Source organism: Lagopus leucura, unplaced genomic scaffold, assembly GCF_019238085.1.
Source record: "Lagopus leucura isolate 7727_CA_CO unplaced genomic scaffold, USGS_WTPT01 Super-Scaffold_100015, whole genome shotgun sequence".
Classification (NCBI taxonomy): Eukaryota; Metazoa; Chordata; class Aves; order Galliformes; family Phasianidae; genus Lagopus; species Lagopus leucura.
In genome coordinates, this window is record NW_024962269.1 from 4,741,350 (window position 1) to 4,764,084 (window position 22,735).

At 42.8% G+C, this 22,735-nt stretch overlaps 1 protein-coding gene across 14 annotated transcripts in view; it reads right to left on the reverse strand.

Annotated features, from left to right (window-relative positions):
- The window catches only part of TCF12 (transcription factor 12), a 151,669-nt gene that overhangs the window by 24,535 nt on the left and 104,399 nt on the right, over window positions 1–22,735 (reverse strand). For 11 of the 14 annotated variants that reach the window (XM_042875826.1, XM_042875825.1, XM_042875821.1 and 8 more), the window contains 4 exons: window positions 5,880–5,985; window positions 4,606–4,745; window positions 4,158–4,302; window positions 2,474–2,538 (listed from right to left, as the gene is read on the reverse strand). In XM_042875826.1, the coding sequence (XP_042731760.1) occupies window positions 2,474–2,538; window positions 4,158–4,302; window positions 4,606–4,745; window positions 5,880–5,985 (456 nt within the window). Of the gene's footprint in view, window positions 1–2,473; window positions 2,539–4,157; window positions 4,303–4,605; window positions 4,746–5,879; window positions 5,986–14,977; window positions 15,088–22,735 lie in introns of those variants that run through there. The other 3 variants (XM_042875829.1, XM_042875827.1, XM_042875828.1) reach the window with 2 other exon arrangements.

The window sequence follows — 22,735 nt, forward strand, 5'->3', positions numbered from 1 at the left end:
ATGAACAACCCTGACACCTTCTGCCAGGCTTAAACGGTAACATGCCTCATTTTACAGCAACAAATGAGACTCCTCCTCCTATCAGTCATGGTCCATTCCGATCAGCAGGGTGCCAATATGCCAGGGCCTAATGAAAAGGCTCTCAGACAAAAGCCGCACAATTGAGAGCCCGCAGAGCCAAACCTCGGAGCTGTTAGTCCAATTTTTTAAACACTACAGTGTACATTTCAGTTAGGCTTTGTTATGCTAATGTTATTGAGTCTAAAGCAACAAAGAAACTTAATTCATGAATTACTTTTAGAAGTCAACTTCCCTACATTTTCTTTCCTTTTGTTAGGGGACCAGTGGCTATTTAACTACCAGATCCTACAAAGGGCTTTACCCCAGTTCTGAGGTAGGAATCAAAACATAAGTTATCACAAAGAGGTCTGATATAATCAGCAAAGTTAAACAGCCCTCCTGTTTGATCTCCTCTAAATTAAAGACCAAGTGTTTTGATTTGGCATTAGGCGATGAAATAAACCAGATGTTTCTCCTGCCATATAACCCTCCGTGGGCACAATCTTAAAGGGTTATTGTCTGGCAAATGTTCAGGGAAACACATTAGAAATGGCACGAATACCCAGATTTTCTTTTCTCTCTATCTATACTAGTTCATTATCCAAACTAATGCATAATCCACAGGGCTTTGGGAACTTTGTGTAAATACTTTCATGTACAATTCTCTTTCTTGCCTACCCTGAGATTAAGACCACAATTATCCAGGCTTAAACCTAAAATAAAAGAACCTTTGCAAATGTATTATCTGGCCTTACATGTTTAATCACATACTATTCTGTATGGTCTTTAATACCTAAACTGAAGAACAAATGTCGTATCCTCTGATGTTTCGCACATGAAAGGCCTATTGTGAGACGTACATCAACAGAATTCTGCAACTGGAAATTCCTCCCAACAGTTGGAGCGGTAGCGTTTAAAACCCTAACAGAGGCGGCCCGCCTTCTAAAAAAAAGTCGAGAGAGCTGCCGTGCTTACTGCAGCTTTGTCCACACGGACAGATTTCCACAGCCGTCTCTCCATCAGAACTCAGGCTCTACCTTCAGCAGCAAGGCAGCACTGAGGCCCAGCCGTGCCCCCGCTCAGCCCGGCGCTGCCGCCCCACTGCGCGCCCGCAGCGCTGGGTGCGTGCGGCTCGGGGAGCAGATGGAGGAGGAGAGGGATTTTGAGTGTGCAGACTATGGCATGTGCTGATAGAGCAGATGGAATGCATCACCATCAGCTACGACAGAAATGATTTATGGAATGACCTGGCTGCTCCTGCCAAGCAGCAACATGGGATGACAGAAACAAGTTTCTATGACAACCAAAGCCCACCCACCAGTTAGATTAAACACTTCTGCCCCGACTTCCACTCCCAATATACTTAGAATTTTTCTCAAAGCGTCAGCCTCATTTTCTCAGCTAGTGATTTAGGCAAAAACACCCGAGGACCTTTCAAGCAGAAAAAAAAGACAAGAATATAATAATAATAATAATAATAATAATAATAAGAGAGTAATGGAAAACATCACCAAGTGCCCCAGATCTCACTGGACAGCACGTCAAACTTAGAACAGAAATCTGCTAGGGCTGCAGAACAACAGATACCCTGAAACATTCACAGAGTATGCAAGCACTGCTATTCCTAGCGCTGAGCTGATGTCAGTTCTTTTCTAACAGGTCCCAGCCAGACAAAAAGGAGAGTGTTAACTGCCCTCTGTACTTGTGAATTGTTGTCCTGTTGCGTTTGGGGATTCAGCAAGCAGATAACATTTTTCTCCCCAAAGCCAGCAGGTCAGAGTTCTCCTACCCAATATGGACATTACAAACATTATCAGATCTCGTAATCTTTTAACATATGATCCTTCGAAGGAAGCAGAGTAATAGGATCTGTGCAACTATGCACATTTGCATTTACTGATACAACTTTAGGGAAACAGTGTAACCCAGGAATGATCTTCAGGGGCTGCAAGGCAGTCATTTTTATCTAAAGAACCAGTCTGACTACTTGCTAAGCAAAAGTAGCAGTACAAGGAACAGGAATAGAAGAGCATTCAAAAACCTCAGTTTTACAGGGCCACTGAGAACACATTTTGAAACTTGAGGCAAGACCTGCTCCATGAGTAAGATTAAAAATATGACTAACTAGAATGCTAGAAAAGAATACCTAAATTCGTTATGATTTCTGTTTACTTTGTATAAATAACTTCATTTTTCAGGTGCTCAAAAATTTAGGACAAATGCAGTTCAAAAAGAAGTCAAAACAAGTCTTCTGCAAATGAGAGCACCATTTTCCGCTTGTCTTTTTGTGGACATCAGTAGAGTTTCTTCACATATGAAATCCCAATTTGATATTATAAAACGAACAAAGTTAAATAAAGGAAGCAACGGTCAACATACATTATTAAGACCTGAGTATTTAACTTCTACTCACAGATGCCAATGCCTTCCCAAGCGCATCGCCTGTCTGTGAGCCTCCAGCACCATTTCCTCTGTTTCCTGCAAGGTGGAAAACAAACCCAATTCTTATTTTCAAAGCTGAGAACTTCCTTCCTTTTTAATATTTTATTCATCACAAAACAGTTGAGAAACCACTGGTTAAATGGATATTCTGAGGAAGTCACTGTCAACAGAATCAGTTCGCATTATACTTAAAAATTTCATTAGAACAATCAGATTTAAATTTAGATGTTCTCCTCTTAAAAAAAAAAAAAAAAAAAAAAAGACCAACAAGTAGTTAGAAAAAAATGACTGAAATGGTCATCTCGGACCACAGACTAAAGACAAAAACAAAATACTAATTATATTACTGCAGCTTATTTCTAAACTATTATCACAGAAGTGCTGCAAATTTCCTAACTCTGAAAGCTGAATGCACTGAGCAGCTCCTTGTACACCTCCTTGCTCCCCTGCTCTAGCTCCTGATGCTGTACTCATTTTATTTTACAAAATCCCTGAAAAACTCTGAACCACGAAACTTTCTGTTGCTCCTGACTTTGCTGTCCTGTTGCATGCAAGCATCTTAGTGTGCCCTTTTGATCTGAACACCAAACCAAGAGGAAGCTTGGAGACCTGCCCATTAGAAGCACAAGAAGGACCTGAATTCTTTAAAGCATCTCATATTTTGGATAAAGCAGAATCTTTAAAAGACATTCTTTCCACAATTTATCAGCTTCCAGTCAAAAACCTTACTGTGAGCAAGACCCATTCAAACCTGAAATCCAAATCATCCAACTCCAATGTTGTTTTCGTGGCATTTTAGAAGCAGATTCATTAATTGAAATTCTGTTGAAGATGCGAGTTGAAAACATATTCCCAAATCAAAGCCAAGTGTCACTGCTTATTTAAAAGGAAGCCAAGTGCAAATCACATCAAACTGAAAAGGGTCATCTATAACCATTTAATTTCTATGTCTGTATCAGAAGAGACGTAGTGCATCATTACATCTATGATCTTCAGAAGAGGGGAAAACTAAAAAAGAGGCCAACTGTCAAAATATGAAGCACTTATTTCATCTGTGTTCTGATCAGAAGCTGATCAAAAGGATGACAAAGGAAACTGATCAGATCATGTCATATTTATCAAAGATGGACACGGAACAGATTGAATTATACTTTGTGCTTTCTAGGATAGCATGGAAAAGGCTGAAGCCAGACACGGCAGTGGCTACTCAGTCAGCCCCAAATCAGTTACAGGAGAAATTTACCATACAGCTCACAAACCTCCAAAGTCCAAAGAAACAGTCTTTCTGCTTTACTCCAGCACAATACATGGGGAATACAGGAGCTCTGAGCACTATAACACCAGACCTGCTTATGGGAATGCTCATCTATACAAAACTGTAGAGGGATAATTGCTATTAAATGAATGCAATTTCTTAAGCATACAAGTTGACTGCAAAAGCTAGCAAACCAGTAAATTGGTTGAAAAACAATGTGGCTCACCTCAGCCATACTGAGAGCAGAAATGTCACAGTGGTTTGATATCGCTGATCTACAAGCACACTATCAATTAAATCTTAATGATTTGGTATATGGTGCAGCCTAAATATCATCTTCTTGTAAATAAAGAAAAAAGGAAAAGGAAAAAAAAGAAAGAAAAAAAAAAGGACTTTTTACCCAGAATATTGTCTGATCCATTGACAGGTGGAGTGTGTGAGGCAGCTACGTAAGGTGAACTGCTGGTACTGCCACGATGGAAGCTAGACATTGGAGGAAGACTGGCATTTATATCCGTAGGTGAGACTGAATGCGGGGGATAGCTCTAAAAATAAGAAAAACAGACATAAGACATTAAATAGTCTTTAAATAAATGTCAATATTTTAAGATACTGAATATACAACACCAGCTCTTTATTAAAGAAAGCAACTTGTCCATCCTTTGAACAGATCAATATACAAACACCTTTATATAGAAAATAAAAACATGTAAATTGACACAGTAAGTTTATGACTTCTGACAAGTGTTTTCTTTAACTGCCTACATGAGCAGTGAACAAGACACAAATTCCTGCAGGAGAGATTCCCCCCACACAGGCACACGGGTGTGAGTCCACGCGGTACGTACCAAACGGTCGTGTGCGTGCAGGCTGCCGTAACTGCCGGACTGCGACATGTGGGAAGAGGAGCCTCCCAGCATTCCACCGTAGCCAGGCTGGCTCATGCCATTGGATGAACTCCAGAGGTCAGAAGAGTTATGGGTCCCATCTTTAATGAAATGTGTATTTAATCATAAAGAAAAAAAAGGAAGACGTTGCATGAAGAAGAGTACTGAATTCTGCATTTACAGATTTATTTAAAAAGAATATATGGTTCATCTACTCAACAGCAAGGAAATGGTGCCTAGTTTATACTGTGTCTCCTATGTTCCTTTCACCATGCTGCTGCTATATTTATTATTAAAAAAAAAAAAAAAAGAGGCTTTGGAGCTGAAATGCAATCCTACCACAGCTGAGAAAATACCAAGTACTTCTGCTAATTACACAGACCTTCAGCAAGGCCAGATTTATATCAAGAGTGTTGATAAAAATTCCAGACTATAGAAATAATAAAAAAGGGAGCTGAAGGGAAAGAAGTTTGGCTAAGGAGAGCTCATCATAAACATACAGTAAAAAAAAAAAAAAAAAAAAAAAAGTCTATTAATCTACAACAAGCAATTTATAGTCTAAAATACCTCAGTACCATAAAAATATGAAAACATTTAATAATAGTAAATTCAAGCAACTGAAATTACTACGTTACATAAGCCTTAAACCCAAGCATATCAATGCAGCTTTCCTTCTGCAGTACAAACTGAAGTGCTCTGTAAACTGCCATACTTAGAGGCTACGCTTTCAATATGCTCCAAAAGCTCAGAGTGCAGCATGAGCTACTTGTATGACGTGAGGCCGTGGAAATGAATTCTGCTCTCGTTATGTTCAATTCAAAACTCCTTATTTTTGGCGTGCTGGATATACAAGCATTTAAGAATCTGGACTGTTAGTTGACATTGCACAGTCAAATTCCAGAACAGTCAAGAAGCCCTCACCTCATATTTCTCTATCACTCCAGTGTGCTGCTCTGAAGCCCCCACAAATCAAAGGATGAGGGATTCTGTCCATCTGGCCTGGTGTATAATCCCCTTAAATTTCAGTCAGCAATTAATGTCAGGAGAAAAACTTTAAATCAACAGACAGCTCCCTTCATCTAACTGTTTAAAAAGTATATACAGCACAACCATAAGATCTAGAACAATATGTCACTTGAAGCTTGCCCGCTGGTTCCACATAATAGCGGCTAACTTCAAATTCCTGCCTAGAGAACAAGTTGTATCACCCAGATAGAAAAGTGTTTTTTACTAACCTTGCATAAAGAAAGTGCTAGCAAACATACTGCTTGGTGGCTTAGGAGACGGGTAACTTGGAGATTCTCTGTTGAATTCATCAGAACTCGGAGATGGTGCATACACCTAAAGATTGGACAGTAATAAAAGCACTTAGTAGTAAAGTAATAAATAAAAGCAGCTAGTAACGTTTGAGCGTCACGCATTAAGAAAGCCTGAACAGCATACAGACACAGAAAACCAAATAAAAAAAGAACAGTGTAGCAAGCTGCAGCATTTGTTGCCCTTGTTTTATTTGCTTTTTAGCAAGTTGCCACAGTACAGTGGAACTACAGTAGAATGATCCCAACAACACGCTTTCTGGTGTGCCAACTCAGCCAGGTGGCCTGATAAAAGCTTGAATGCTGATTTTGCTTTCTAAGTGCACAACTCGTACAGACTTGTTGCTCAAGACTAAAAAAAAAAAAAAGCAAGATAAAACAACTGGGCCCCAAACAAATTTTATTTTAAAACAATTGTATGCCTGTTTGAATACTTAACTAGCTGGCATCCCAACAATCAGAATGAAAAAGAACATCCAGTGACAAATGGAAGCACTTCAATGCAAGCGTTTTATCACCCATTCAGAAACTCGCACGCCTTTGTGAAGTTATCAAAAATAAACGTAACACAAGTCTTGTGGAATAATCTTCTAACTGCAACATCAACAAGTTGTGCTTTTTTCCCCTGCTGGCCTGGCATTAAAGAAAGCCAGCAATGCGCTTCTTTCAGTGTAACAGCACCCCAGAATGACCATTTTCAACTTGGAAAAGAACAATTTCCTTAAGGTAAAAATTGTAAGAAGCCAAACAAACATAATGATTAGAAGGATTTCACTACAGCAGCTCTGGAATAATAATAATAAAAATATATATATATGCACATATCTGTATGCATACATGTAGATATTATACATGTGTGTATATATATACAAATATACACACACATACACAAACACACAAAGCATATTAGGAATAAGTAATTCTGATCAAGAAAGCCATACTGAGTCTTGAAGGACTCTGCTCGTAATGTAACCATGCAATTTCTTCATTAAGTCTTTGATTTGATACACACAGAATACTGCAACATGACTAATTTATACTGAAAAAAAATTAATACAGTGCTGAAGAATATCGAAGTGCAACACTGAAAACAAAGCCCATTTTTGCTACTAAGTAAAAAAAAAAAAAAAAAAAAAAAGGTATTTTTATTTTGAAATCGTTCACCTCACTTGTATATTCATAACGTTTCAGATAAAAGAAACACGTGAAGAATTATTTTAAAGCCTCAAAACCTACACGATGCAACTTCAGATGGTGCACTCTGCCCTAAAATTCTGAAGTGGATATTTTTATCCATTTCTATGCAAACAGAGGCCCCGGGCGTACCTACAACTTTCGCATCTCCTCCACCCCTTTCATGGCGTGTTGTTTACCAATCAAGAGAAGGGACAGGAAAAACAAGGCAGCCAACAAAAAGCTTAGCCTGCTAAAAGAGAACTATTGTTCTCCGGAAGGTTGAATGTTGTGACACGGGTATTTAGAAAGCGAACTGGGTAAGTCCCTACCGTCATTTGCATCCCAATACCCCTCCTCCCAGCTCCCCGGCCTGCTGCTGTCAGCCAAATGGCCGGGCATGTGCCCGCAGACAGCGCCTTACCGCTCCGAGCCGGCTTACATCAACACAACCTCGGCAAAATCCACCAAGCTGCAGGATGACGGCATCAGCACCGGGACTCCGGCACGAAGCTGGGGCTCAGCCGCCGACAAAAGCACGTAATGAAACGGCCAGGGGACGGGAGAGCCGACAAAAGGGAGTCAAGTGCAAAACTTAGGGCTTTTAGCTGCGCGTTTCTTTCCGTAGTTTTGCAACAAAATAAAGGGAAAAAGCTATTTTAGGAAAGAAAGCCTTTCCGAGGCGCTTTTGTTCGATATTTTACTTGCAAATTTTAGGTCTCGAATAAGTGTAAAATAGGGATGCTCATCAAAGCTGAGTGACAGAATGACAATATGTTATAAGCCACAGTAACAGTACATATGTATTTACTATATATGATGAATGCATGTATATTCCATGCCTCTGACATATTTTAACAGAAACGTCACTCTGTCAAATTGTAAATACTCCCAGTCCTAAGACTACAAACATATTAGGCAAAACTGGGCTTAATTTACAAGTTCCGCCGCGCAGAATAACGCAGCATATGCTGGAGCTGATGGACAATCTATCACTGTCACAGGACAGCAGGGGAAACAAAGCTTTATGACATTCAGCACTGACACGAAGATGTACACTGATTAATGTGCAATGATCTACGATGACGAACGACACTTTTAAACTGTAATGTTATCAATTAGATTGGTAAATACAAGCTTCAGATTACAATTTTGCCGTTTCGCGCAGTCTGACGATTTCTAAAAAGCAATTATCTCGAAAGGCAAAGTGAACTGAAAACCTCCTACAAATGTATCACTTGCAGATCCGTAAGTAGAAGCCATTTACATAGTAAAAATGTCACGAATTACATCAATGTAAGAGAGGCCCCCTCGCACAGCTACATGAAAGCCCTCGCACAGACACGTAACTTGCTGTAGTTTCTGCTTGTTTTGGTATCTTAACTCTAGCTTGCAAAAACATAGCTGTGATGTTATGAAGCTGCACTTGTGCCAGTCTAGATTTTTCAGATCAAAGAGCTCTTGCGGCAAAACACAACTGATGTGGTCTCAAAGACTTCATTAACTCCAGATGTGGGGAAACGGCCAGCCAATTCCACAAAGGGAGCAAGTCTCTTTTAGTTACAATCAGAACTACCCACAAATTAAAACCAGGCCTCTGATGTCATCTGATCACCTGCAGATGAGCTCCAGGTTTTTTTCTGGTTAATGACCTAATCATAATTTTTATGTTGTGTTACTCCAAAAATATTTAAAAGAAAAGGGGAGGATTTGCTAAGATTAACCTGAAGTCCATCAGATGCGAAACAACAAAGGTTTTCAATCAAGAAGTCGATGATGAAAACCACAACGGGAAGCGGTGGATCAGCTCGGCCGGCTCGCCGCCCTCCCGGCCCCGCACTGAGCAGCCTGCCCAGCACAGCCTGGAGGCAGCGAGGCAGCCCGTGCCCCAGCCTCACAGCGTCCTCTTCTGCGACAGCTGAGCAAGGCAGTTAGAAACACGACGGGGCTGCTCGATACGGTCTCTTTTAGCTGTCGAACACTGCCAATCCAGGAAGCATCGGACCAGTTTTTCCTGGCTGCCGTTCCCACTAAAAGGAGGAACGCGGTCAATAGGTCACCCTGCCAGCCACCTCCAAACCCTACAGAGCATCTCTCCCGGAGGCACAGGATGCACCTCAGCCGACCAGCACAGCGCTGCCCTATGAATGGGAAACTCCCTTCCATAAACACGCCAGAAAGAGTTTTTCAACTGACGGATCGAGGGGAGGACTTTTTTGGAGCTGTGCTAGAACACCCATTAATCCTAACGGTGCTCTGCTTCTGAGGGCTGGATGGCCTTAGAGGAGGGAAGTGGGACAAATGAGTTGCAAGGAACATCAAAGTAAACACCCACTTCTGTCTCCTCCGCACCCCAAACTGCTCCACATTTCTCCAGTGGAAACAGCAGGATGATGACGAAGACAGTTTGGGGGCGGGGAGCTGAGCTCCAGAGCGCAGAGCTGGGAAGACATTATCTGTATCCATCGGGTCTGAGCCAAACACGTGCATCATCCCCTTCTCAAATCCGCCATTGTTATTAACATACTTAACAAACACTACCGTAAGGTTCAGCCCGAACCCCATCCATCAATCAAAGGATTATGAGATGTGCTTCTAACAGAAGTGCCAATAACGTGAACGTTTGGAGATTCGGGTTTTCCAAACTCAACTCTCAGTAAAACTTGCAAGTCTCACTCTACGAATGCATTTAATAAATATGACAGTCTTCCCCTTGGCACATTTCCTCTCAGCCACGTCTCCCCTAATCTGTTTCAAATTCTTAAATATTTATCAATGTTCAATATTAATGTTAAAAGCAGATTACAAAACAGCAATGAAGCAATCAGAGCTTACTTCTGATGAGCTCATGCCATGTCGAGGCCGAGTCTCCCATCATGTACACTATTTATGAAATTACAAATTACGTTACTCACTTAATTCCCAGTTATTAACAATTTTTGGAAGTCCAGGACAATTATTTAATGAGCTGCTGGAGACAGGCAATTTTTTGAACGCAGCAGAAACGGATAACCTTCCCTGCAGCTTGTAAGCTCTGCTAACTAGCCCAGCTACATTCCATCAGCATCAGTCATGCACTAACCAAGTGTGCACCGATGAATGATTTGTACATGTGGCAAAATTTTACAGCGTCTATCTGCAGGTTTTGTGGCAAAAGCTAATTCTGCTGAAAGGCAGCTCTGGGAAAAAGGAGACTTGTTTTCATGTTTATGATGTTTCTGACAAAATCTTGTACTAAAACTTCAGGAACGTAAAAACCTCCCTGCTTTACAGCAAGGCAGAAATTGCCAAAAACAGAGGTACACTTCTGTTTAGTTGATATTTAAGCAAGATGATAAAATGAAGAGGAGCTCTAATATACAAGCAGATCCATATACCACATCCTAAACCCTATTTTTGTTTCTAGTACCAGATGTAAGGGTTCGAATGTTTCCAAAGCTCTTCTCACCACACAGAATGAAAATAAAACAATCCTCAAAGAGAGCAGAGCATCTGCCTTGCCTGCAAAGCCAAACAATTTTTAAGGATGGTATAAAATTTAAACTCCTTGAAGCAGCTAAACTAAATTCCATCTTAAGTAAACGTTTATGCAGTTTAGTTGTTCTGTATGTGTCCATTCAGGTAGTTTTGAAACGCAGAACCCCACTGCCATCACACAAACACCTCCTAGCTTCTCCCCCCGACAGTGACAATTTTCAAGTCGTATTAAAATGTGATAAGTCAACTCATCAAAAAATCCCAAATTCAGTTTGTTCTTTTGACTTTCGAGTAGGGAGGAAAAGCACTAGAATTAAATATGTACATGTAATATTTGAAGACTCTTTGTCCATTTTATTTGAAAAACAAAAATTTCTCGCCATCCTTTCCAAACTACTCTGTTACTAAAGAAAGCAGACATCTAAGTATTCAAAATCCCCTAGTTAAAATCAGATTTTCAAACAAACAAAAAAATCTATGAGAACTTGAACTGAATCAGCTCATTTCTTGATGTGCTCTCTCTCTAGATGTCGGAAGAAGCTATCACAGTTGTGTGAGGAATCCCCATCACACCAGTGACCACATAGACAGATAAAGCAGCAGAGATAAAACGCTATCTTTTGCATCTGGTGATCTTCTTTCCCCTGAACTCGCTAGTGCTCTCCATTTCTGTGCTTCCAATAGCCTGCTGCATTTCTACAAACAGACTGCAATATGTGCACGTGATTATGAAAGCAATTCCTCCGAGCAAGTGGGTGTGCATTACTCTTTGGTGCTCACATTTTGAGAAATATAGATCTGTCCCATACAGCACCTGATCCCATCCCCAGCTGCTTTCATTTGCCCAAGGAAATGGACATAACCTTCGTTTTAAGGCATCAATAAAGCGTGCTGCAGACAAGACACCCTTCTGGCAGGGGACCGCTGCTCACTACATCGGCAGTTTAACCCCATGGAGTGGAGCAGAGAAAACTCTATAGGGCTGATGAGCTGGAACCTGCAGTACATTTTGGTGGTCTGGGGAGGGGAAAAGAGAAGAACGGTGAGAAACAGAAGAAATCCAGCTGACCAGTACTTCCTACCTCTCTTTATTCAATGTCCACAGCAGCGCACCCCAGAGATTCTCCAGACGATCTTCTATTTATCCTGACTTACAAATGTTAGCTTTGACCTTGTCTAAGTTGCTGCGAGCAGCACATGGTACAGAACACATTTAATTGTACTTTTCTCCCTGTAGCTAACTGGCCCAACGCTAACAAAAGCAGAACTGAGCCACTCTTCCTAGCACCTGGCTGCTCAAAAATTTACTAACTGAAAACATTTGGCATTGATGTTAAAAGACACGGTACATTATTTACTGCATAACAGCTACAAAAAGGCACGCTGTCAGGTCACCTAAGCATCAGACAGCAGTGTTAAATACCTTTAGCTGTGCTGTAACTCAGAGCAATGGCTGCAGGACAGGCATCTTCTCCACTGAATGTATCCAACATGCACACACACATGCGCCCACACCTGGTGTTCTGAGTCACATATACACATGCCTGGCTATGTATGTATACACACGGACATGTTTACATGCAGCCTTTTACTCTCAAAATTCTCAGGAAAACCAGATGTTCTCTAAACATCTCAACACAGGCTCATTTACAGAAACAAAATCACCAAGCACCACCTATTTTCCTAAGTGATACCTTGTTATTTTTCTGTCTTTAAAAGGTACTGTGGAAATTTATTATGAATGATGCAGTAACTCAGTAAAGGGCTCGTTGGAATCTCAGCTTACGCTGAGCAGAAATGAATGCTATGCAATGATAAAACACAAATAGGTATAACACACCAACCATACGATGCACAAAACACAGCACGTAATATTCACAAATTAATTCCTACGTGAAATAGTAGCCATAGGTAATACTGTATCTTAAAGTGATTTATTTTAGCCATAACTGACATTGTTGCAATTTATTTTCAAGTATTTATACAACAGGATCACCAGATCGCTGTAAAATTAGTTAGAAAAAAATATTTCTTGGCTTGACGGTGAAGTGAAACAACGGGAAAACTCATTTCAGTCTTTATTTTATTCTTAATGTATAAGAGTATAATAATAATATAATAATGTATAAGGTATAAAATATACATTCTTACTATTTTGAAACCATTCCATAAAATTTAAAAATATATATCAACGAATGAAAAAGTTTCCTTATTCACCAGTTAAAAAAACCCTCAAAGCTTCAAATAAAGTAGTATTTAAATTTGTGCTATTACTTTCCCTTAAATAGTTTTCCAGGATTTTTTTTTTTTTTTTTTTTTTTTTTTTTAGTATGTTTGTGTGTGTATATATATATATATACATATATATATATATATTTTTTTTTTTTTGCTTCTCAGTCCACAGCACGGCTCTGGTAGAAATCCAAGGAGGGGGAAAAACAAAATGAAAGTAGAAATAAAGGCAATTTGTAGCCATAATTTTCACAATTTGTTAAAAAAAAAAACAACAAAACACAGAACAAAATGGTGCCATCTTGGTAACAAATAAGAATAGTGCCCATTTATCAACAGGTGAAGGATGGAGGGAAGGGGGGAAGAAGAAACCCTACAACCAAGGCTGAATATGTTCTAGTTCAGTGCAAGCGCTTTATTGTCCTTTATGAGGGGGATCGAGATCTTTTTAATACTTAATCTGATAGAGATTCTTAAAATGTGCTTTTAATTAAACCTATAGGAGATAATGGTAAAACTTCACTCCTTTGCAAGGGATTTCTATGATAACGCCACTTTTAACTTCCACGTTTCCCTCCTCGAACACACAGAAGTTACAAAACCTGAACCTCTTCTAATAGTGTAGAACAAAGAAGTTTTTAAAAAATGAGAATTAAAAAAATTGCAATTTAGGTGTAGAACACACAAGCACTTATTGTGGTGCTGAGTTAATTATTTTTTGGCTCAACATCAGGCTGCCTTCTGGCTTAGAAATTGAGAAGTTCTGAAACAACAAAACGTTCAACAAGAGTCTGAAATTCAGCACTTCTGCTGTGCGCTGCCTGTGCGTAAATCAGACCTTACAGACATCATAAATTACAGAGGAACACTGGGATCCCAAACCCCATAGTTCACATAACCTCACACAAAGTTTATCAGTCCTAACTGATCAACGCAGTGAAGAGCAGGAAGATGTAAAAATTGGGGTACATGTTGTTTTCTCATTAGAGAAAGCTCGATCTTCACATTTGGCAGCCGCAGTAAGACGTGTGCTTAAAGGCACCAGTGCAGAAATCACTCCCCAACTTCACGTATCCTCCACCTATGTATTTAAATTAATAACTTACTCCAACTTGCAGAATTCCTGGGAGAGAATACGCTAAAAAAATAAATTAAAACTACTGTGGCCAACGTGATACAGGACCATCATATGATTTGTCATCTATTTACTAACTCCTCCAGCTCATAAAGGTCACCCCTGACCCGCACCAGGCACATGCTATCAATTTTCCAGCCACGCTCCCCTCCCTACAGTACCAGCGCTTCCATCCACTCTACGCCTGGAAATACTTAATAAGATCAAAGCTTTTCTTCCTGCTACAAGAACAAAGAGAAACGCTGTAATAGAGCGATCTGCGCTCTCCAAAGAACAAAATCGAAACTCCATGCGAGTTATATTCCCTTTGCTCCAGGGGTACCGTACAGTTCATTTTACTTAAGCCTCGTATATATCGCCACATAAAACTTCAAACGGATCGCCGCGGCCGAGGCGCAGACATGAAAGAGAAGCACGGCGGTGCGGCGGGCGGGCAGCTGGCAGCGGGACGCGAGGCGGGAGCGGGGCGGCAACGCTGCTCCCGCCGAGCCCGGGCAGTCGCCGCCTCCCAGCGCCGCGCGGGGCCTCGGAAGAAAAGTTAGCGGGCGAGGGCAGGGCTCGGCGAGCCGGGCGGGGGAGAGACGCCGCTTTCTCAATCGCGATCGGTATCGGCGTCTCCCCACGCACTATTCGGGGCTATTCCGAGCGCAGCCGCGCACCGCCCGGGCCGGAGCACGCAGCGCGCCTCGATTCGCACACGCGAGAAGCGGCAGCCGCGCTCCCGCGCTCGCGAATGTTCCCCCACCCGTCCCGAGGGCGCCGCCCGCTCCGCGCGGCTTCGAGCGGAACCCCGGCCCGGCCGCGCCGCCGCAACTTCGCTTCTCTCGGGCCCGGCCCCGCCACGCTCCTCACCGCGGACTTCCGAGCCGTCCCCGCGCAGCGCGCACGGCCCCTCTCTGAGACCGCGGCCCCCCGCCCGCCAACAGGTTGCCCCCGGGTGGCGCGAGGCTCGCCAAAGGCTCGCGCTGCCCCGCCGCGGGGAACAAAGGCGGCCCCTTACCGTCTTGCCGTTATAGTAGTACATGAGGGAGCTGCTGCCCACGCCCGGCACGGGGTAGGCGCAGTACATGGCGAGGCGCCGGGCTGCAGCCCCACTGCGCCGCCTCCCGCCGCCACATCCGCCCGCCGCGCCGCCCGCGCGCGTCTCCGCGCCGCCGCGCGCCCCGCGCCGCTCAGAGGGCGCTACGCAAAGCGGGGCGGAACCATCGCGGGGCGGGGGCGGCCGGCGCGGGGCTCGGCGGGCCGGCCCGAAGGAAGGCGGCCGGGAGGCGGGGGGGGAGTGGGGGGGGGGGGGGGTTGGGCGCGTGGAGAGCCCGGGGCGCGCGGCCACGTCAGCCGCGGGCACGCAGCGGGACGGACGCGCGGACGCGGCCCGGGCGAGCGCGGGTGCCGCTTTCCGCTCCGAAGGAAGCGGCGCGGCTGCGGCGGCGGCCACAAGTTGCCTCCAAGTTCGGCACGCGGCGCCGAGCCCCGGCGGCCTGAAACAAAGGGCCGAGCACAAAGGGGAGCACGAGGTCCGGCCCGGCGGGCTGCAGCCGCGTCTGCTTTGCGCGCTCCTCCGCGCTTTACCTTACACAGCGCGACGGCGGGCTGAAAACGTGACCTCGCGCTCTCTTTACATTGCGTAACACATTCCTGTATGGAAAAATAAAATTTGCATGTCCACGTAAGAAAGAGAAGGGAAAAAAAAATCCAACAAAAAACTTTGGCACGTGTCACAGAACTGTGAGTTACACAATGCTTCAGACGAGCTGCAGCTTCCAGCCCCCGCGTCCCTCAGTATTCACACAGGATCCGTGCCAGTTCGCTCTGGTTTTGCTTTCTTCACTCAGCAGCGGCACTAATTAACAGACTGGGACCAGGCAGAAGCGGGCGAAGGCACAGCATCGCCTCCTCACCTCCTGACAAAAGCAGGAAAACGCTTCGGGACAGGGGAAACTCAGCACAGCACTGCAGGAGGGACCGAGGCTGCACAACCTGCCTCGGTCAGCCCAGCACCATGTGCGTGTCACAGCTCTGAGCTACGGAGATCTGCGTGGGGACAGACGGACTGCAGAGGAATACTATGATAGACAAAAGCCTTAGGTCTGTTGTGCACCCCTTATCTCGGCATGTAACCATGTAGCACCTGTGAACGCACAGTACAAAAAATAACTACACCTCAAGCTGCAATCCCTCTTCAGTGAACTCTTCCAAGCAGTTGTGAGACGGCTGTGCTCGGCACACACATCCTGCAGCTCACATCTGCTGAAGCACTCTCACATTTTCCCCCAACTCCAACTCTACGCCCACAGCCGCCTCGCCCTGCAGCCAGGCCAGTGCCCCACAGCTCCCCTGCACAAAGGCGCAGCAGCAGCTGCAAAAAGGAACATCGCGCTACTTCAGACTATTAAGCGCCAGCCCCGCAGAGCGACTCGCAGCTTCCTTCTTCCCCCAGGGACCACAAGGACTCATTCTAGCCCCCAGAGAAGCTGTAAGAAGCTTTGATTTGCGACTCACAATGCCATTCCTTAAATCTCACTATCGTTCGGGACTCTACAGATGAGATATGCTAAAAGATCTTCAGATCTTTGTACGTGCTACTTCTCACAGCACACCGGACTTCAATCATTTAGACTCATGTAAAATGTGCTTTCAGCATTCAGGGGTTGGAAAAGAAAGCCTTTTTTTTTTTTCCCCTCTCTCTTCTCCCTCTCCCTCTAAAATAAATCAAGCACACAAACTTTACTTTTAGATTCAGTTCTTTGAAGTAAAGGCTGTCCTCAACCTCTCTGAAATTGCTCCCATACCTCCACATATACACGCTCCATTTTCAGAGCAGTTGTATTTAAGATGAAATCCCCTCTTCAATGCTAAACATGATGCACTTGTACTAAAAATAACTGGGTAGATGTTACAACCTACAGTGGGAAAGCTAACTTTCCAGCGTAGCACTGGGGTGTGGACATGTGCTCTTCACGTTATCCTGTACCTATATAGAGCAATTGTGATGAACAACGCCCAGGTAACATTAACTGGTAACATTTACTAACACAATTAACATTTATCTGTACAAGGACATTACTGGCACTGCTCATCAGCACATGGGTAAGACAAAAACAACAGCAGAACCAATAAAGTTGGCTACTGCCACATCAAATACTGTCAGCTTGCAGACAAATTAGTTCAGTGAGTGGTACCTCCACAGCGATCCAAGAAACAGATTGGATCCTGGAATTATTCCCCCACAAATCAAACGTGATAATTTCATTTTACCAAAAAGGGAAGTACTTGTCCTACCCTTGGCTACGTCGACGCGAATAAAATCTGAACGCACAGTACTTGAAATTCATCGCTGTACTTGCTCTACATCTACCACACTATTATTTCTCACGGTACTTTTGTTATGCTGATTCACTTAACGGGATCAAATCATAATTCCATCAAGCATATCAAACTTTAACCCACAGATGTTTACTTACACAACAATAGATGAAAAATAGACTGAAAATGGAATAATTTGAAAAGGCGAACACAAAGCAGCGACATTGTTACCAATAACTCTGCATTTGTAAGTTAATGTTTTGTGGCTGCAATTTTTTTAATCCCCGTTTAAGCTAAGCGACAGCTGCTCTGAAATTTGTTTTCTTAAGAGAATCATGTTGCAGTGCAATGAATCAGAGCTGGATCAGTGATACTGTACTCAAGGCAGTTGTTTACCCAGTTTTCCTTGGTGACAAGTCAGGGGTTAATCTTATGACTCAGCCTGACAAAACAAGTCAGCTGGAGACAGAGCCAATTTTTTAAACTTGATTTCAGACAGACATGCCGTCAGCAGAGGAGCACTGAACTGACATGCACTTTGTAGCCTGAATTGTTTCCACTCACGACCCTGTACTGTGTGTCAAAAACAATAAGCTGCCCTTACTTAAAGTATATAAAGAGATAACGGAATCTACTGCAAACTGAAATACTGACCTAATAATAAACCAAACTACCTGTATAAGAATGCTCTTAAGAACATTTTGACAGTAAGTTCAGTTGCGAATGAATTGTACGTTCTTGCTAAAACCAGCCTATGGCATGCACTACATTTCTGTCCAGAGCCACAAAGCAAACACACAATAAGCATATGTAACCCACCATCCAAGTTCATTAAAAAAAATAACAAAACAGCCATAATTCCTCTAGGCTGCTGAAAACTGTTCATCCTACCACAGAAAAGACAAATTTCTAAGTGTCTCAATGGACAAGAGCCACCCTCTGGTCAAACACGTTCCATAACAAGTCTGAAGCATCGTTATACTTTTAAAAGGCCTTTTACTCACAATTTTATTATTTTAAATGGGTGTGTTCAAACACAACAAGCAGCAAAAACATTCATAATTATTTATATCCAACTGTAAGGTGTAAGTCATACGTTCCCTTGGTGAGAGCTGGCTTCAATCTTTCTGAAAAATGGCAACTGGATATAAGCTCAAACCTGCTACTGATGGGACAACCCATCCTGTTCTTCATGTCTGGCTGGTTTCTCTGGGGCTGGGTTCACTTGCTACCTTTGGAAACGGGGCTCATACAGCTGCTCTATGAGGCTCCCCTCATCCTCACCCTGCACAAGGCTGGAAGTCGTTATCAGTTTCAACCATGTTTGAAGATGGAGCAGAAGTTTCAGAAGTGATAAAGTTCTTATCAGCTCCAAAAAACTGGCAACTGATGCAGAGGAGAGCCCAAGTGACGCTGCACTGCAAGGAGGCAATGGCAGCAGAAAGGTACACACATACACACATCTAAATTCACCTCCAGCAACTTCTCATTTGGAAGAGACAGAAAACAAGTAACAAATACTAATTTAATTGATATTACACCTCATCCATTACTAGCCCATAGCAAAGGTACAAGTTTCTTTGTAGGTACGAATTTCTTTGTTGCTTTTAGCAAAATACATTCCAGTTACCTACAGGGGTAAGGTAAAAAAACTAAAGTAAATGTTTGGTTTTAAATGAAAGTCACAGTTACAAAGCTGCTCTGAGGATTTCTCCACACAGTATCGAATTTCAGGATTTTTTAATACAAATATTTTACCAAAGTGGAAAGAATGAGGAAAAGGAGCTATATATCACATTCCTCAGAACCAAACGCGGACAGTGTATTTGAAGAGGTTTAAAAACTTGTTCGGAACACACGGCGGGTAATACCTTAACACTGTTCGAACTCATCGCTTCGCTGGGAAGCCGCTCGCGCACGGACCCGCGTCCGGGCCGGCCCGCAGCTCACAGCGGCGCCTCACAGCCGCAGCTCACGGCCGGCCCGCAACACCCCCCCGCCCTGCTGCCGGCCGCGCCGCGCTCTGGAGGCGGAGGCGCGACGGACGGCGCCCCCTGCCGGCCGGCTTTGGAACCGCGCCCCGCCGCAGAGCGGGCGGTCGGGAACGCCGAGCCGCAGCGGGCTCAGAAGGCGGCCCGTCAAAATGTGGGCTGCAAGTTGGCCCCAGCCTCTATTTTCCCGCACTCGTCTCCCTTTCTTTTCTGTTTCAGCTTGCTGAAATATAGGGTTTTTTTGCAAATGGAGTTGCTCTATCAAACCCTAATGATGTCACTGCCTTTGTGTGGCCCTATGGAAAGGCAGAGTGCAAACCATCACCAGCAGCCCTGGATTTTCGCACCACTAAATCCCACAAACACATCTCCCAAACACTGCAACTTGCCTTCTTTATGCATCCTCACCCCCCAACAAGGAGGTGCCAAAGATGGGAAGGATCGTTCTTCAACGATCCTTTTTAGTCCTTATCTATTGCGATAAAATACCACACTAATTTATGGTAATTAAAACATCTTCAGGTCAAGCAGGAGTTGTAGCAATTCCATGCAGCTCCTCCATGTAACGACACGAGCTGCAATTCAGGCATTACTTTCTCAGAAAGCCGCTTTACAACACTGTACAGGTTCGATTCTTCCACGTGGATACGTGCTCTAATTTACAAGCATCTAATATGCTCATTTTGATGTGTTGTGAAAATGTAAAAAAATCTACAAATAAATCCAAACACAACAGAAGAATATCTGCACACTTACATATACGTGCAAAGAATTGTCACAGGAGGTTTCAAGAATTGTCACAGGAGGTTTCTCAATAAAGCAACCTTAGATAATCTACCACAGTCCTGGAAACAGGATCTGACTGCAGCCAAAAAATGCTGCTAAGAGAGGGTTACATAAGTATCAGCACAAACCATCTGAACTCTCACAGCAGGACCTTGCAAAGGCTTGTTTAATGACAGCTAATTGCCTCTGACTTTATGTGCATAGCAAAGAACGGATGGGATGCAATAATCTGTGATCCGATCAATTTCAAGTCCCTCTCCTAAAAACATTATCCTTTGACTCAGATGGTAAAAGAATAAGCATAAAGCAGAAGAAAGACTGAACCATGAAGAAGCCACACGCTCTGCATTGGGTTATCCATAGGGGTTCGTTTGCTCACTTTTGTTACTGAAAAATGCCTTATACAACACCAGCAGCATCAGAGGCAGGGGTCAGACTTACTGACGTCTTTGTGTGCATTAAGTACTGAAGACAAGAATGACAGCTGTATGTGTCACTCGACTGCACAAGGCAATTCACAACACTCCAAACCAACTCTAAATGGTACTTCTTACATTTTGGCACCACAGCATTCCGTGGGAACGAGTCAATTAAAACAGAGCACCGTCACTTCAGCAGTGTATCTACACAGGCTGCTCTGTGAGTTTTATTCAGTTGCACTTTTCAGAAAAGATCCGAAGACTTGGTAGAAACTACTCTAAGGAGGCTGCTTTACAACAGGCCACCCCAATGCACACTCAGCTTGTTAGTAGTGAAGATAATTCTCTGAAGAAAGTCCACTTGCTATGTGCTGTATTTTTTTTCTGTATTACTTTTAATACAATTCTAACATTTAAGATCTCAAAAATTGGGTTTCAGTTAAACAGAGCAGTGAATCATTTCCACCTGTTTCAAAAACACTCCTTTTAGCTCTGGGGGGGAACAGAAGTAAAATGAGCACAGAAGGAAGTAAAATCTATTTTTCTTCTAGCATCTTCAGCCACCATTAGTATCTCCATAACACAGCTCTTAAAATACGCTTCCCAAGCTCACTCGAGCATGTTAAAAAAAAAAAAAGACTGAAGTGTGTGGGAAGTAATTCTGTGCATGCAAACCAAGTTTCCTCTCACTATACTTGATAAAGAATTCTTGCAGTGTATTAGTACACATGGACAGTGTGGCTGATATAAGGAACCTCTACAATCAACTTTATATCATACTGATTTTACTGAAAAACATCATGAGCTTAAATTTAGAAAGATCTATCGGAATATGGAAGAGGGTAGGTTTAGATACAAGGAAGAAATTATTCACTACTGAGGCAGTGAGGCCTTAGCACAGGCTGCCCAGAGGAGCTGTGGGTGCCCCATGCCTGAATGTGCTCAAGGCCAGGCGGGATGGAGCTCCAGGCAGCCGATCTGGTGGGTGCAGTCCATGTCCATAGCATGGGATGGTCTTTATGGTCTATTCCAACCCATTCTGTGATCCTATGATATGGCTAAATAATGCCGTGCTTTTGCTCATAGCACATCCACAATTAAATTACCATCCCCTCGTGTCCTTCCAAACAAGCTGTAATGTTCTCTCTACATACTGAGAAGTTCTTTGAAAACACTGGCTGGCTCTGTGCTCCTTCAAAGTGACCACTGATGAGTTACAGTTGGCTCAAGCCACGTGATGCTATTCAAATTTATCAACTTAGTTACAGTAACTCCTACAATAAGAAAAATTCTCAAAATTTGGAATTCCAGAGGACAACCTGTCACTGAACGTTTAAAAAAATCTCTTCCTGTAATATAAAGGGCAGAAAAATATCGGATCCTAGTTAATAGTTTAATGTAGGCATTTGCATGTCAACACAGAAAACGTTTTGGGGGCAATGACTTCATCACCACTTAGCCAACTTCAGATAGGAAAATTTAAAAATACATTTGCATGGTTACTTAGTTTTCACAGTCACAGTTCAGGCTCCAAGCTGCATCCTCAGAAGTAACTCAACAATTTATTATCACTTTTGTGCAACTGTTTTTACTTTAGGCCCCGACTGGAACACATGAAGAAAGGCATGACTCAAAGCAAATAATTTCATAAAATACCACTTGTATCTCGAAGAAACAGAAACAAAGTACATTTATAGAAATCGTTATTTCTTAAAATCTTGTTATTGGACAATTACCTAAGCATTATCTAAGAAATTAAATTACTAGAATATCCATTGACATGGTAGCCCCATACCAACACAAACACACTGGAGAAAAATATCTCTAAGAAAATGAAATTTTTTAAAAATCCAGATCCTTACATTTTTTAAACATTAAATATGAACTATCTTTCCTGTGACTTTCCATGCCATAATCAGCACTACCTACTAGCTGAAACAACTTCATCTCTGCCACAATACACTGGCTTCTTACAAAGGCATGGCTAAAATAACAACAGACAACAATCACATAATTAGTAACTCAATTTAGATTTCCTACGATCATCAGTTAAATTTAGTTTTGTGTCATCTGCTAAATGAAATATCTCATCGCACTTTTTTTGGTAATCCATCATCTTACTGCAGCGTAGTACTCAGCACTGAAAACACTGAAATGTTGAGGACCGGTGTCTGAAAAATGCAGCACAGCTATCTTTGATTATTCACAGTAACTGCACTTCACTGCTCAGATTGCTATCGTGTTAATATAAATAAAATC